The following is a 17,072-nucleotide window of genomic DNA, read 5'->3' as shown; positions in this document are numbered from 1 at the left end:
CTGGGTCACTTGCAGTATCTTATATCAGAATGCACATCTTGTAACACCAAAAGGATCAGCAGGAGCAGGTTAAGTTCTCCTGCCAACAAACCCACCAGCACTTTGGTACCACCACCACTCGGAGCAATACTAGGCAGCCTCTCGGCTTTACAAGGCCATCGTTGCTGCAATTCACACACAGATTTACAGCTGCAACTGAACGAGCCTCCCACCAGCGAGCCCGGACACCGGTGGCTGTTTAGCCATGGCAACGTGGGATTAGGCACGGGCTGCAAAACCAACTCATAAGCTGGGTCACTTCACAACTGGTATTAAATATCGAGCTGTCGCTACCAGACCACTGCGGTGCTTGAGACGGGTTGAATATGCCGTTGCTGCAATGCAGACGTACTTAAACGCTATAAAATGATCTCAACGGTTTAATACTGTAAGCCCTGGTTATTTGCCATGGTTGAAACAGTGTTAATGGAGAAAGCACCACGCTTTTCCTTTCACCTATTAATATAAAATTAACAAAATTAGAACAGGAAAGTACTTTATACTCTGCCCGAACCTCAAGCTCCACTGCAATCACATTAAGCTACAGTCAAACATTATTTTGGTGAATACGTGTAATAAGACAGCACTTATCAATACATTCAAAATTAAAGTGAAGAAGCCTTTAGCAGTTAGAAACACCAGCTTTCTTTATAAAAGGAAAGGTACCTGCAGGTCAGTTGTGCTGTAGTTTTCTATTTAAAGTGCTTACTAAGTGTAGAATTTGGCTTTCTGCCCATGTGTTTTAAGCTCAGTGTTGTGGCATAGCCTGGGTAATTGCACTTTGGGTGACAAGCATAACAGAACTCAGAGGCATGTCAATAATACACTTTAAACCTTGTCTTAACTTACTAGAACCAAATCTTGCTCTGCAAACACACCAGGTCCACAAAGCAAAGCACCAAGCTGCTCCCCTGGCCATGCTACAGAGCCGTGAGCTGCTTCACACTTCCACACTTGACACAAATCCTGCATGCCGGTTTCACTATGCTGAGAGGCTTTATTTTGAACCTAATCTTCAAAGCACAGGAGAGAAGACCTGGGGTGGTTGTAGTAGAAGAGCACAGGAGCTGGAACAATTAAGACAGTACAAGACAGAAATCCCAGAGGTGGGAAATGAAAAAGCTGGGTAGCTCTGAAATCAGTGCAGATCCCTCTGACATTTGAAGCGACGAGGCAGCCAAGGAATAGCTGTGTCTCCTCCAACATTCAGAAGTTTACCCAGATTATCTCCCGATACAAATAATTCTCAGAAACAGTGTAAAGCCTGCATAGCATAAGTCTCCCCCAGCAAGCCTACATGCCCAGGCCTTGACGGCTTTCTCTTCAACACCAGGAATGTCCCCCTCCTCCCCCAGGTTAAGTTACACAACCCCAGCTTTATTTTTGCTCTTAGAGAATTGCTACAGCTGCCTCATGGACAAAGTCTGTGCAGAGGAGTGTGACTTGTCAGTACATCAGGATCTGTGCTGGGGCGCTTCAGAAAACTGCTCAGTTTTTTTTTTTTTTAATTCTTTTTTTAAACCAGGAATAAGTTCTTATTCCAAAAATCCCTTTGCTTTTGTGCTTAAGTAGCCTGAAAGCTATTTACTTGACAATTTCTTCAGCTATTCCAAATTTAAATACTGTACTTGTAAACATACAAGTTGAATTTGTTTTGGAAGAAAGCTTTCCCATGTGCTATTTATAAAAAGCAAAACGCTTTCTACCTACAGATTTAGTCAACTATGCTATTATAAGATATAACCATTTTATATAAAAATGCTAATTTACCCAGGATCATGCATACAAACCCATTACAGATAAGAGACTTGGTCCATATTCTATTCACTAAATTATACTGCCTCTTACTGTTGTCAAGGAACACTTTGGCCCTACCTTACAAAGCTACACAGAACCCCAACACTTCTAAATAACTCTTCCAGTCCTAGCCCCACAGCCTTCAGAAGAGCACTCCTTACAGTCCTCAACAGATCTAAACTAAGCATTGTATCGTCTCTTTCATCCTGTTTGTGCAGTACCCACAGACTGTTCTCGACAAGTGCCATGCTTCACCCACACAAAAGGCCTAACAGAGGATGAATTCTGGACTGTGCATCTCTTTCACCCAGTCCGACACCAGATTGTTGCCATTCACATTCAGAGTTAAGTGTGACACAGCAGTATTTAATAGCTGTACTAAAAAAAGGCTCCACACAACAGGTACTGAAGAAGGCCTGCTGACTGCTACCTAGCAGAAGACAATGCTTGGATGGCCATAGGAGCATCTAGTAACAGACACAAAGCCTTCCCAAAAGGAAGCAGCTCATCTCCCACAACTTTTTTATTTCAAGTTGGCATCTAGTCATCATTAATATAGCAAATTATGATCTAACCATGGATTAACAGTAGGCTTTAGGCTCCGCCTAAATTTCCTCGTCCTCAGTTTGACTGCATTACCACAGCTGCACAAGTAAGGTATTGCAACCAAGTAGTTTAACATAACTGAAGTCCTTTCCAATCATAAGGATTCTTCTTCCCAGTGCCACATTTATGCTCTTCTGCCATAGAATATTCTTATATATATATATGTATATATTTATATATATATATATAAACAAATATATATGTATATATTTGTACGGAGAGGTAAGTTAAAATTACAAAAATAGACAAAAATGCTATCTACTCCGAGTTTGATCCAAGAAAGACACAGTTAACTATTGCTCTTTCTAGAGTACAGAAGGCATTGATTTATACTCAAGTAAAGGAAAGGAAGAAAAACTCTAAAACTTATCAATACTCCCACCTATAATTCCTGCTGAACAATATAGCTAGATCACAAATAAACCTGTGCATGCAGGAGTCTGAGATATAATCGATGCAGATTCTAACACCTGAAGAGTTTTGTCCTGTCCACCAACCTCCACTCAGAACTCTGCTAGACTTGCTGAAGTATTGCACACAGGTTCCCCCTAACATCACCAGCAAACTTGTTTTTGTTTTAATAGCAGAAATTAGCCACCTTTGAAGTCTTGATTAGAGTAGGCAGGTCAAAAATACTTCACTGCTCTCTTGGAAATAGGTGAAAGTCATCCACGTTCTTAAAGCTGATAGCTGCAGAGGGAAAGATGAAACAGAACAAGGCTAGGACACCAGGAGCTCTAATCAGGTCACACGTGGTGGCCTTATGTCAGCTCTCAGTCATGCCCCGAAGTTCAGCCAGCCCAGTACAGGGAATGAGACGAAGGAGGAGGGAGACACTTGGGATAGGCCTGGATCCCCAAATACCCCAAGACAGATAAAAATCAGCCTGACAGCATCACAGTGATAAGTCTTTTATAGCCAAGCACACCCAGATGCCTCTGCCATTGAGCAGATCTGACATATTAACACAGCATTTCCTACCTGGACAGCAAGGAAGACTTCAAGCATATACCAAAAACTGTTGAGAAAATCGTTATGTGATGTTTCATTGCATCCCTGTCAGGCCTGAGAACAGGCAATGCCATGCTCTGGGATGGTTACAAACAGCCCTGAGCCCAACCTGGCCTGCCTCACGGCTCAGCAACATGCCTGCACCAGCCTGCTTAGCTGCAGCCTCTCCATGGATGTTCCTATTAAGCAGCACAGCTTTGCTGACTGCCAGCATGCTACTGATTTATCCCTTGAAGGCCAAATATGGTCCCCAGTTGAAAAGCCCCAGCAGAAGCATATTGCTCACAACACAGAAATGAACTGAACATCTACATACTTAGTAGGCACCAGATAATCTTACAACTTGGAGGAAGAGTTCAGTTTGAACAAGCTGAACGTTAAGCAGTCTGCTTCAAATCAGTGAAATCTGAATATTACCTCTAACAGCACTAGAAGCCAGACTTATTCCATAACATCCAGGAGAAAGTGGCCAAGACCAGCAACCTATTGATCTCATCTCTCATCAGTAGTAGCCAATACAACTACAACCTCTTTCCAGCTGGAGAATAGCCATAGGTATACAGGTCCAAGACGCAAACTGTGCTGTTACTGACACTCGAAATGGAGCTCCAGAGTGACTTTCTGCAATGACCCCGAATAGGCTGGTGTTTAGCTCCTGACAAGCTTACCCATAATCCTCTGAGGATCAAAACAAACTTTATTAATGAATTTTGAAAAAGAATCCAGCCCATTTCACAGTGTAAAAGCCAGATGTTTGGTCTGAAGTCTATCTTACCTATCCAGCTTCCCCTAGTAGTGCCACTATCACCATAATTCAGGCCAAAGGCAGACAAGCTTCTTCCACAGAAATGGAAGACTGCTTCCAGCAGGGAAAAAAAAAAAAAAAAAATCAAAAAAAAATCAGTTAAACTTCACAGAAAGCATATTAGTCAAATTTTGAAGCACATAAGCCTTCAGGTTTCTGGCAGTCATTGAAAAATGGAAATCATTCCATATGTTGGTCTCAAAGCTTTCATTTTTATATGCTTCATACAGCAATATAAAATGCCTAATTTCATTTAGAAGTTCACTAGTCTTTCATAAGGGAAGTGACAACAGGTCCTCTATAGAGGATTGTTTAAACATGACTGGGGTTGACTCAAGAAACAGCTACTTGACACTTACAGAATTATACAGGAGAAGAAATGTTACTGTCATTCACAGAATTTTAACACGTAAGCTTTCAAGAAGAGTTGAGCCTCAATGCCTTTTTTGCTTAGCATTTTGAATAACTTATGGCCACAATATGCATTACTGCCAGAAAGCCATAAAAAGGCAGATCCAACAAAAGTGGCAGTATCACAAAGAACAGACAAGACTTCCTAACTTAACTAAGAAGCACCACGCATCTGAAACATTTGGGCATTTTGTTACTGCATGAATGAAAAATTAGAAGGGATTTAGATAATAGTTACAAGACACCTCAAAGGTCCAGAAGAGATGTTAACCTCTCAAGTTATCCTGCTTAGTGCACTACCAAAAGGCATTCAGCTACTAAGTGGGGGTACGGTTACTATTCTGCAAGAGAAATAATCAGGAGCACCAGGATGAAATTCAGTTTCCTTCAATACACTCTGAGAAGCTTTTTCTTTTAATAAAAGGTGTGTGCTTTTAGAGATGGTTATTCTAGCCAAGATAAGCAACAGTGTAGTTTACATCCGTGAATTAGAAGCATAGGTCAGCGGACTTGACACAAGAACAAATGCACCCACTCTGAACATGCTACGAGTGGCAGCTATGCCACTGCACGGCTCTGTTTTGACAAGGCCAAAGAGTGTGCTGCAAAAGAGAATCTCACTTCAGCCTCTGCCAGTTCTGATGGCAAAAGGCCTCCAGTTGTAGAAGAATATAAGAATAATTTAAAACCAAGAATGTTTGCATAGTGAGCATCTATCACAAAAGAATTGACCCAACAGCCAGTTAAACACCGGTCTTTCCACTATTCCAATACCCTGCTGGCAAAGAGTTTTTCAACTTAACCTTTCCAAAAATTTTGCTACAGTTACCATGAAAATGCACATTTTAAATTCTTTAACCAGGATATGTATCTTAGCTAGGATAAGAGTCACATGGTATCGCTAACATCTCTCCACTGCTATGATTTCAAAGTTGCATCTCTGCAGTAAGAGCCCTTCACTTGAAGCTCTAAGTGACCTGTATGAGAACAAAATAGACCAGTGGGAATATCACGTCATGCTTTCAGTACTAACACCTTAAGGAGTAAGGCAGCCTGCCTGCCAGCTCTCTTTGTTAATCACAATGATATCTGAAAGCATGATTCACTTACAATAGCCCCTGCATGATCCCCTTGTTCCCCCATGTGATATCCTCAACTTAAAAAAAAAAAAAAAAAGTAAGTTTCAGAAAGTCCTGGTTACATTACAACTCAAGCAGAGATCCCAAAGTATCCTACTCATAACCTAATTCAGTAGCTTTACCATTTTCCTCCATTTTGGTCAAATCCAAATGCATTTCAATTATTTTAGAAAATCAGGCTTGTTATTGCTGCTACTGCTGCTTCAGGGGAAGGCACACAAGGTCACTGTTAGGACCACTGAACTGGTCTGGTTGGACTGGACATTCTCAGTAAGCAGCTACTGCTAAAGCTTAGTGAGATTAACAGCAATTCCTCTGACTGATATTGCTGGACAAAAACGAAGTACTAGAACTGTGGAAGCAGCAAGCTAATTTTGTGAATACTCATATGTCTGTGCATGTACATCTGATCACACATAGCCCAAATTATACATAATAAAGCCTCTTGTCCATCCACAACACCGTCCATCTGTAACTTGGTTATACTTCCATATGTAAGTCAGTCACATTCAAGTTCATCAGCAAGCCTCCACCATTTAGTCCACACCATTCATTATCATGAATACCTGAGGACAGCCAAAAACCACAGAGCCAAACTGCATGTCAAAAACGCCTGAGTTAGGGTTCAACAAACAGTTTCTTCTGGCATTTCCTACTTTCCAGATAGGAAATGAGCATCATGCAGTAGGTTTAAAATGCTACTAAAAAGGAGATAATCCGTGTGAATCTATCTCCCTGTAAGATAGTGGGCAGCGTAAGCGTGACTTAGAAACAGCAAGGTAAGAACATGCTTGAGCTTTGGAGAGTTACAGAAGTTGTCTCACACTCAGACACCCATCACACAGTATCACTGCATACTGGAGAACTTAAGGGTTTAACAGCTGAACAAAAAATTAAGACTATACTTAACACTATAAAATCAAGAACTTCCACTAATTCCCAGAATATTAACCAAACCTAAAAGTACCTATATGCTTTTAATTAATCCCTTGAACAGACTGGCAAGAACTCTTCAGAGGCACAGTTCTTTGAACTGCTACCCAAGAAAAAGATCATGTTGTATTTTACCTTGTCTGAGGATCACTCTGTGCAAACTCATGGAAATAGAGCCAAACAATGGAAAAAAATTGCAAGCCAACAGTACTCAATCTTTCCAAGTGGAAAGCTTTCCATTTTCAGTCTAATGGCAGAGGTGGGCTGTGCCACAGCTTTTCCTCTTGCCATACAGCAGTGCCTAATTGCACGTATGCCTGTATTTTCAGGTAGCAAGAGATTGGCAAATCATTATCTGCCTTCAGAGCATACACAAGAATCCCACCTGGCTGAGAGAAGCCCTAGGCGAAGAACTAGGAGCTGGCTGCCATCATTACCTCGCCTGCTGCCTCCTGAGGAGAGGCAGCTGCCCTGAAGAAAGTGGTCTGGAGGGGTCTGTGCAGCCCACAGGTGTAGCCTGCCAAAAATCTACATGCAACAGCACAGCAAGAGTCAGTCAGGCACTTCTTAGGCCTTTGAGCCAGAGATCATAACTGTGCTTAGTGTCAGTGAACCAGGATCAGGAGCAGCATCTTCCCTCCCTGTTTGCAGATGGCTTAGCTGTTCTTCCACTTCGGGGACCGCCAGCTCCACATGGGAGCTCTTGAGACCTGCAGCAGCAGTTCCACGTTCTGTTTGTAAGCAGTTCCTTGCCCCTTAGTTGCAAACCTCTGCTTATTAGCATCAATGATACCTAAAGGCAACAAAAATTGAAAATCAAGTGCATGGCGAGAAATTCTCTAGGATCTTGCAATTCAGAGGCTTGTAGAAGTCAGCTTTTGTGCAGAGAGTACCACACATTTTTTTCTTGGCATCAAGTAATATTTTTGTGAAGTTAGAATTATGTAACTGGTAGAACATTTAAATGATCAAGAAATTTCTATTTGCTTAATTTCAAGCTTTCTGGGCACTGGCCTACAGTACCAAATTTTTAAACATGGCACTCATTCTTGCTATCAGACAGGTGAGAGAAAGTTCTGTATTGATCTCCTGCTCTGAAAAAAATTATTCTCACATATTGCAAATTGCTTTGAATTCAAGCAAATCCCTTGGAAGAAGCTGAGATCCAACAATACAGAACTCAGCACATGGTGAAAGACTTACAAAAACCATGGAAAACAATGCCTCAGCCCCCAAATTACTTGAGAAAACTGAGCATAATGCTTGCTTTCCCCCCACACCAGCTTATGTGTCAAGACTTGCTCATTCAAGTAGCAAAAATACCTTCTGAAATAATTTGCCTTAAGAAAAGAACTATCAAACAGCAACTCTAACAATACAGCTAATTTTGCTTGTTTCCTTTCATGTGAGGTATACTCATTTTCATCTACCCAGCCCAAATCACCTCTGAAGGAGCTTTTAATATTGACTCTTGCTCTACATTAAACATGCCTCTCGACACAGCATACTTGGTCAAACTGTGCTTTTAGGCAGCGCTACGTGATTAATAGGAAATTTTACAAACAGAAACTTTGTTACCTGCACATTCACCGAGAGGTTTGCTCACGAGCTAAGCAGAACACTATTCAACTATGAAATGAGAAAACTTGCATTTCTAAAAGACAGAAGTTGTGCTGCACAGGTACAACTGCAGCAAACGTACAAAGCTTTAAGTAAGCCACCAGGAAGCATGTCCTAATAGTCCTGCTACTGTCCTGAGAGCATCACTTTACTAAAATACTCAGCAGTTTATCAGTCCCCAGGCTTTGAAGGCTCAAGCATTAAAGTATGACATTGATTTCAAAGCAGACTGAGGGACACATTACCCAGAGACCAACTGGCAATTGATATGGCAAAAGTTTCACCATACAGAAGCCTCAGCCACTGATATCTATCACAACTAGCACCTATCACCACCAGACTGCAGCTTAATAATTTCTGTTGTACTGTTTAAATGCAGCAGATGTGGAAAAAAAGTGACTTGAGGTGGCACAAACAAACTGTTTACACACAGTTCTGCAGACTACAGTGCAATCTGCTCCTCCACTACACAGTTATTGTCTGCAAAGCCAGAGGAACATATTCTCATAATTTCAAGAGCAATTCACATCTAGTGCATAGCTCAAGAGCCTGATACAGAGATCTGTTCCATCACACCACGTTCTCCCCAGCTGAAGAAACAACTCCATCTATGACCTGGCAGGAAATGTTTTATTCTGAGAAGCCTTCCCTTTGTCATTCAAAAAAAACTCAACAGCTGAGTCAGCTGTGAGGAAATCATACCTTAAATACCCTAGGTCTACCCACCTCTCTCCTTTAAGCAAGTTCTGGATAAGTCATGGACCAAAAATTAAGTTCACCTATTGCAATCAAGTACCTGTAGCCCAATACAATCAACTTAGGCCAGAATGCTGGCAGAAACTTTGGTCAGACAACTGACAGGCAACTCCTTGCTGACAGGAACTGCTGGACAGATATTTGCTCTCATCCTGGGACATCTTTGCAGGACTTAACATCACTGACTACGTGATGCTGTTGTCTCCCCAGCAGGGAACGAGAGGTAACCGGTGCACAAGACAGCTTAACTCCTTCCTCGAGGGTGGTAATCTGGAATTCAAGCAAAGGGTTGCCCAAAATGTTATTCCCAGTCAGTAGCCACAGAAAGTCACTAAATAAGCCAGAGAGTGATGAGGAGAAGATAGCCATGTAGACATGCCTGGACTCATGACACAGCCTCTGCCGCAGATGTGCGCCTTCAGCTAACTGCATAATGGGGACAAGAGGTTCAGGACTGCTCTGTCCCACGCCAAGCTCCATCTGAAACAGTCGTTTCCAAAAGCTCCTACCCTACTCCTCCAGCTGAGAGGTCCTGAACTACAAAGATCTGCAGCAGAACTAAGCAGGATAGGGTAGTTGATGATATAAGCTTAGCAAAGATAGGTTGTTGAAGTTTTCAGAAGTCACTGTTTTTATTATGGCCTGCACTAAGGTACTGGTATTTTAAAAGCACTAAGCAGGGGATGTTTTCTGCTCAAATTTATCAGATGATACAGTTGCTGGATTAACAACTGAAACCAGAGTCGGTTGAAATGTTAGACCAGCTTTGAACAGCAGTAGCTCCTCTCAAAGAGGTGCAGAGAGAGCACTTCGCTCATTTCAGTGTATTCAGCTAGTCCAACAATCCATAGAGAAAGGTCGTATTTCTCCAAGAATAAATGAGGTGCCAAAAGCTGATGTTACCAGTTCTGAAAGCTTCATGACCATGAATCAAGCATTTGTATTCCCAATCAAGCATCACTAACACTTCCTTTATTAAAGTCACTTTAAATGCAGGTGTTCCTCAAAATATCTGCACTTAACCAAAATATTTTGTACTTTTCTTCCAGCCCCTGGCCTCGAACTACACCTCAAGCAAGTGGAAGAAAATTGTCAAACCCTCACTGCCATGGAATTCTACACAATTACACAATGTAAGTTTTTATTTTTACTATTATTTCAAATTCTACTTACCTAATCTTAGAAAACTAAAAATGTAGAACAGGATAAAGTACGATATTTAATTTATCAAGCCAAGAAGCCTTAAAGATAGATCAGATACTGATTTGAAGTAGCATTCACCTCAAATATATGAGTATGTCATGAAGTTAACCCTACCAAACAAAGTATCAGTCTTACCAGTCTTATCTCTAAAATGTTCACTAAACCAAGCCTAACATATCCTAAGGTTTACCTTAAAGGCTCAATACCAAGAAAAGTCAGGAACTTCACAATCAGGGCAACAGGAGTCCTTCTCTCTTGGGAGAAAATATGGGTCTAAAGACTGCTTTTTGAGGAACTGAGAATTTAGGATGTTACCAAAACAAAACAACCAGGCATGGTTCCTCATAGAGAAGACATCAGGAACTCCATAGGACAGGCTCTGGTCACACTGCCTGAAGGGAATTCTCTGCTGCAGAGGGGATGGAGGCATCATGAGACCTCCCACTCTCAAATAGGAGAATAATTTAGAGGAAGGGCCCTACATACAGATCAGGGACACCAAACAGCAGAAGAGCCATCGCAGTCACAGTTCTGGGGTAAGATAACACCAGCACTCATGCCAAGATCTGCACGTGCTAGAGGCACATCCTCAAGACATTTCACTGGCTGCTTCAGCTTTCTTTCCAAGAACAATTACAAACGCATGGACCAGGCGACTCCTAAACTATTTTGACGCCTTCGTGATGTCTCTGAAAAAAATGATGACTAATCCAAGTGCAGGAAGAGGTGGCCAGTCCATTCCGATGTAGAAATGGCCCAGTTACCAATCCAGGACTGCAGGGACTTCCTGACAAAGTAATAATGGAGGTGAGTCTAAGAATATACATATCACACCTACATGAGTAAGCCAGCCAACTCATTACAAAAGGAAAGCCTCGTGCCAAAACCTTCCCTTCCTTCCAAACAATGAGGCCGAACTTAACGTGACTCAAATCCATTATTCCCCAAGCTACAGGTTATTTTGGTTTTGTGGGACAGAGTGCTTAAACCCTGGTCCAGAGAGGCCAAGAGGCACCGAAGATGCGCGTTAGCCAAGCAAAGAGATCCCCCGAGCTTTTGTTTGGTTTGACAGAAGCCAAAGGGCTGGCTGGCAGGGCAGGGAAGATGTTAAAGATACTGCTAAATCGGTAGCTCCTGGGAGATAGGACCTGAAGGTGACATGGTTTTGCCAGAGCCCAAGTGGCCACAAAGTGCAGAGAGATGCCCAGCACAACACATCCTCCGCTTCACCAAAGGCTTTTGTTTCTTTTAAGGAAAACGTGCCGGCCTCCTTTAACTCCTGTTCCTCTCGGGCGAGGAGGTGCCAGATTTCTCGCCTTCTGCATTTACAAGAGGGGAAATGACAACCACCAAAGTTTTTTTGGGCTCACAGGAAGGTCGAGAGGAATTGAAAGCGGTTATCTACCTTCACCCACGGAGCGCTGCCGTGGCCCTCCGAGGGCCGGCCTCTGAAGTTTGGGGAGGGAAGGGCGGACAACCAGAGGGCACAAAACCACCCCAAAACCCCAAGGCAGAGCGCTGCAGCCACACCAAGCCCCGACAACAACAACACAGCCCGGCACCCCCAGCCCACCCTTACAGCGACCATGGTGGTGGGGGGGGGGCTTTAAGTAAAAACACAGCGAGTGGGTTAAAAATATTGGGGTGGAAAAAAAAAGCAGAAAATCAAGCAAAACAAGGCCGGGAGCTGCGGCTTCGCCCCAAACCCCCCCCCCGGGGGGCGAGGCCCCGGGCTCGGAGGGCTCCAAGTGACCGCCGGGGGGCGCGGCCCGGCGGGGGGAGGCCGGGACCCGCCGGCGGCGACAAAGAGGCCGGGGAGGGGAGGGGAGGGACGGGGAGGGACGGGGCCGGGGCCGGGGCGGCGGTGCCCGAGGTGCCGGGGTCCGGTCGGGCGGCGTACCTTGAAGTACCCCCCCTCGTAGAGGGTGTTGGGCGGCCCGAAGATCGCCACCTCCCAGTTGTAGAGGTCGGACTCGTCCACCAGGGTGATGCGGAAGCCCTCGACCGGCTCCTCCTGCAGCGACTTCAGCTCCAGCATCAGCGCCTTCTGCGAGCTGCTCATCTGCTGCTGGGCCATGGCGCGGCCCCCGCCGCCTCCTCCTCCTCCTCCTCCTCCTCTTCCTCCTGCTGCTGCTGCTGCTGTTACTGCTGCTGCTGCTGCTGCTCTGCCTCCTGCTCCTGCTGCTCCTGCTCCTTCTCCTCCTGCCCCTGCCCCCGCTGCTCCTGCCCCGCCGCTGCCTCCCCGCTGCCCCCCGCCCCGCCCCGCGCTGCCGGCCCCCGCCGCCGCCACTTCCTTTTGTGACGGCGCCCGCTCGGCGCTGACCTCAGCGCGCCGCGACACGCCCCCTGCCCCGCGTGGCCACGCCCACCCCCCACGTGGCCACGCCCACTCCTCCCTTACAGCCACGCCGCGCTCCCCTCTAACCACGCCCACACCCCTCGTGTAACCACGCCCACATCGGTGTAACCACGCCCGTCAATGTGTAACCACGCCCACTCCCCCGTGTAACCACGCCCACCCCCTGCGTAGCCACGCCCTCTCTCCTCATAGCCACCCCTTCCCGCGGCGCTCACGCCCGCTCCTCGCGTAGCCCCGCCCCGCTCCTTTAGCCACGCCCCCGCCCTCGTTCTTAAAGGGACAGCACCCCCCGCTCCTCTCGCCCCTGCCCCCCCCCCCTCCCAGCATGGCCGCCATGTTCTCGGTGGTGGCTGCTGGAGGGGGAGGGAGGAGCAGGAGCCGGGGAGGGGAGGGGAGGGGAGGTGTTTTCCTACAGAGTCTGGTGTGCACAGAGGTTGTTTTGGGAAGTGGCCAAGTCTGTCCCAGCACCCCATAGCAATCCATAAACACCCAATGGTGATATCAGAGCCATGCTCCCATAGACATCAGTGCTGTTTACACAAAGCTCCACAGGTGCACGAGGTGCCACGGCCAGAAAGTAGCTGGGTTCCTTCCTCCCATCCTCCCCAGGAGCAAAGACACCCCCAGGGGCACGGCGGTGCCCACCACAGCTCCACACGCGGTGCTGTGAACTCAAAATCAAGGTGAAGACCTCAGACGGTGCCTGCGAGCTCGTGTCCCTTAGCAAGCCTTTATGGAATCAGAGAACAAAGCGATGATCCAGAAGGAGGACAAGCAGCACAGCACCACTGCAGATGGCACGAGTCTGGGTCTCGCTTCTGGAAGCGTTAATGCACGCACCTGCCCGTCAGCATATGGGGCCACTCAGCTGCTTGCAGCGTGCCTGGCACGGGCGCACGTGTGAGCTGGAAGTCTTTCCCTGGCCAAGACGGGAGAAATAGTGAGGAGGTAACACGGCACCGACAGGGAAAAGTTGATGTGTATTACCTGATACGGAATTAAAGTGGTTCTAACGAGGATAATTTTAATAGTCAAATGCTATAATGAGTTCTGAATTACTTGTAATGTCCCCCAAAACATCAGAGTTACTAGAAGGCTATTTCTGCTCTTTGTGTACTTGTGGTTAAATAAAAACTGTGGATGAAGGAACGTAAAAATCATATAATGCCTTGATGTAAATCGGTGGCATTGGATTACGTGGAGTCTAGGGATTAAATGGTAAAGGACCTTGAGATGCTGCAATACAGAGAGAGATTGAGGAATGTTTACTTTAGAGATGAGATTAATTAAAAAGATCAAAGCAGTCACAGGAACCAAGAACAACAGGGCACTCAACAGGGACTGTCCAGAAAGTGGGAACTGATAATGGGGAATAGTTAACTTCTCTGGACTGTGGGACTCTGTGCTGCAGGACGTTACTCTGTCCAGGACTTGGTCCTTAATCCATTTCTGCTAATCCATCATTCTGCACATGGCAGAGTTTCTTCACCTTGTGGTGGCCAAAGCTCCTTGGACAAACAGCCTGGAGAAGGTGTGCCTGACCACCCCTCCACCCCTGTGTGGCTTCACCCCCTCTGCCTTTCCTCCACCACCACTCGCTGCTTTCCCACCCTGAGGACAGCCCTAGGGGTAACCATTAGACCTGTAGTCCACCTTTTCCAGACCCATGGACTTTCTTGAATGTGTGGGATAGCTGTCACGGATCTGGTGGTGATCTGGGGCAGCCTGTGCTGCAGGTCGACTCTGAAGTCCCCTCCTGGCACTGGGAGCCATGTCTCACTTCCCAGACCGTGGCCCGGGGAGGAGGCAGCATGCTTGCTCCGTACACCAGCTGTTACCAGGACAAATTTGCCATTGTCCCTGTGGCAAGCACAGCTTGTTCCCTTCCCTCCTCCTGCCACTGCTCTCCTTGTACTGCACCACCTCTTCCAGCTCTCCCCAAGGAGGCCCCCATCAGCTTCTCCAGAGATGCTCTGTAGCCAGCACTAGTGCCTGGTCCTGAGCCTGTGGCTGTAAAACACTGGCACAGGTTTGCAGAAAGCTGTTTAATTCTGTTCTCACGCCTTCAGCCTGTGGGCTGGACGTCTCGATCACGAACACTTCCACTTTGCTTGCATGGCTGAGAAGCTGTTTGTTGGAGGAGCTCTGCAGAGATCAGGCTGTGTCATGCTGGGAATATTTTCTGCCAGGAGCTCAGTCCCATATTATTTACATCTTGGGTTGATGGAGTTAACGTCTTGATGATACGGGATCAGGCTGACTGGCAGGACATGTGGGCCAGGAGCCGAGTGCTCCCTTGGTGGCAGGTGCTTCCATCACTGCTGGCTTTGGCTACCCTTCTTAGTGCCTCAACATCTGGGCCACATCTGGAAGGGCTGCAGGCACAGTGCTCTCAGCAGTGAGAGAAAGCATTTCAGCTCTGCCTGTCACGTCCCATCCATCTGCAACGAGTCTCTGGCTTCATCCCACTTCTTTCCAACCCAACAGCCCCCTCCCAGCTGCCTCATTACTGTTCCCTGCTCCTCAAACCCTATCAGCCCCATTTATGCCTCCGTCCCCACCTCCCAAATGTCCAGGTTTAATGTTATGGACAATATCGTTCTCAAATGACTCAGCGCCCATTTCCAGCCACCCCTCCACATGCCCTGCTCTCATTGCGGATGGGTCCAGGGAAGCACCCAACCTGGAGAGCCACACCGTGCCCTTTCCCACTGATGTTACAGTGCGAGGATTTTCGTGCGCTGCTTCGTTAACACCATTTCCCAGCTTCTGAAGAAATGTGGCTTTGCCCAGAGGACAATATAGGGGTGATCTGAACAGCTGGAGCCAAACCCTTTTGGGATAGTGCTTGCCCCTATTTCTGTGGTAATTGAAAGAGATTTCCTTGCAGCCAGCCTCCAATGCAGGCTGAACCAACTCAATGGTGGGAAGGATGGGAGAAGCAGAGTTTGTCACCATTCAGGACTTATCTCCACCTGCTGCCTGTCTCGAATGTTAATGAAAGAGGTAATCATGCAAGGCAGAAAGTAAAGAAAACCCTGGTGTATTCAATAGGGCAGGCTGAAAAATTTCCATCAGGCCTGCTTTTAGAGGGAATACTGTTTTTTTCTCCCATTTTTTTTTTTCTCTTTTACAAAAACATCCACTTATCACAGAAAATAGAACCAATCGAAGAAACGGAGTGTTGGGAAGCCTGGGCACTGCTCTCCCACAGACAGGCACTGCATGTCAGCACATGGGGTTCTCTGTGTGGTATGCTCTGCCTCAAACTTGTTCTCTCTCCATTTTTATTTTTATTTTTATTTTTATTTTTATTTTTATTTTTATTTTTATTTTTATTTTTATTTTTATTTTTATTTTTATTTTTATTTTTATTTTTATTTTTATTTTTATTTTTATTTTTATTTTTATTTTTATTTTATTATTTTTTTTTCTGAAGGAACAGCTTTGCTCTTTGGCCTCAGAAAAGGTGAAATAGGGTTTGGTGTAGGGATGTGTGGCTCCAGGAAGGAAGCCTCAGCAGCAGAGGAGAAGGCTACATGTGCCATTAATCCAGCTCCCAGACAAAGAGCTGGTCTCTGTAAACTGGACCTTGGATGCCACTGATGCCTTAAGTAAATCTGAGATGAAAACTTCTCTTCAAGCCCTTTCTGCTTTGTTCTCATCATCTGTATTTAATATCTCTCTTCCTCTTCTCTTTCCTCCTTCCTAAGCGCCGCATTCATGAACAACGACAAACTGAGAGTTAACTCTGCTTAGCAACAGCAGAAGTCTGCCATGGGAGCTTTGGGAAGGTGAATGCTGCCTCAGTGTCACACTGGAGGGTTACTGCCCTGTGAGCTGGCAGAGAGAGGGGACAAGAGGTGGGAAAAGAGGGCAGGACCCCCCTACGCTGCTCAGATCCCAGGGTGCAATCAACTCGCATGATTTTCTACAGAGTTTTTCCCATTTATTTCCTGAGTGGCTCTGAGGATGAGACATCTGCGACTTCCTCCGGGGAACAGGACCAGACTACGCTAAAACACGAAGCCATCTCCTCTACTGCTGCCTGCTCCCTGCTCTGCTCCTCTGCTTTGGCGAGGCACTGGCAGGGACCCAACTTGGGCTTGAATGCTGTCAGATGGATGCTGTTGTGATAGAGAAGGTCAGGCAGGGGTAGGAGCTCTGCTCTGCTGCCCTAAGAACCACTTGTCATCCCCAGGAGTACTTTGTACCTCAAACCAAGGACTCGAGGACTGTGGGACTTGGAAACAGTGCAGGATGCGTGGAAGTCCACCTTGTTGCCTTCCTGCACCATGGCAGTATCCGCTTGTCCTAAGCGGGCCCAGACCAGTGCTTCCAACCAGTGCTTCCTATTTGCTCAACCTGCTCCTTCAAACTCCACAAATTGGGG

General features: G+C 46.0%; 1 protein-coding gene across 1 annotated transcript in view; it reads right to left on the bottom strand.

Moving 5' to 3' along the window:
- Positions 1-12,518, bottom strand: part of UBE2R2 (ubiquitin conjugating enzyme E2 R2) — a 54,813-nt gene extending 42,295 nt beyond the window's left edge. Inside the window, exon 1 of the mRNA XM_084304837.1 lies at positions 12,221-12,518. Within this exon, the coding sequence (XP_084160963.1) occupies positions 12,221-12,397 (177 nt within the window). The 5' untranslated portion in view covers positions 12,398-12,518. The remainder of the gene's footprint in view (positions 1-12,220) is intronic.
- Positions 12,519-17,072: the final 4,554 nt, after the last annotated feature.

The sequence above is a fragment of the Netta rufina genome (genome assembly GCF_964035555.1).
Source record: "Netta rufina genome assembly, chromosome: Z".
Classification (NCBI taxonomy): domain Eukaryota; kingdom Metazoa; phylum Chordata; class Aves; order Anseriformes; family Anatidae; genus Netta; species Netta rufina.
This window is presented reverse-complemented; position numbering and strand designations above follow the sequence as displayed.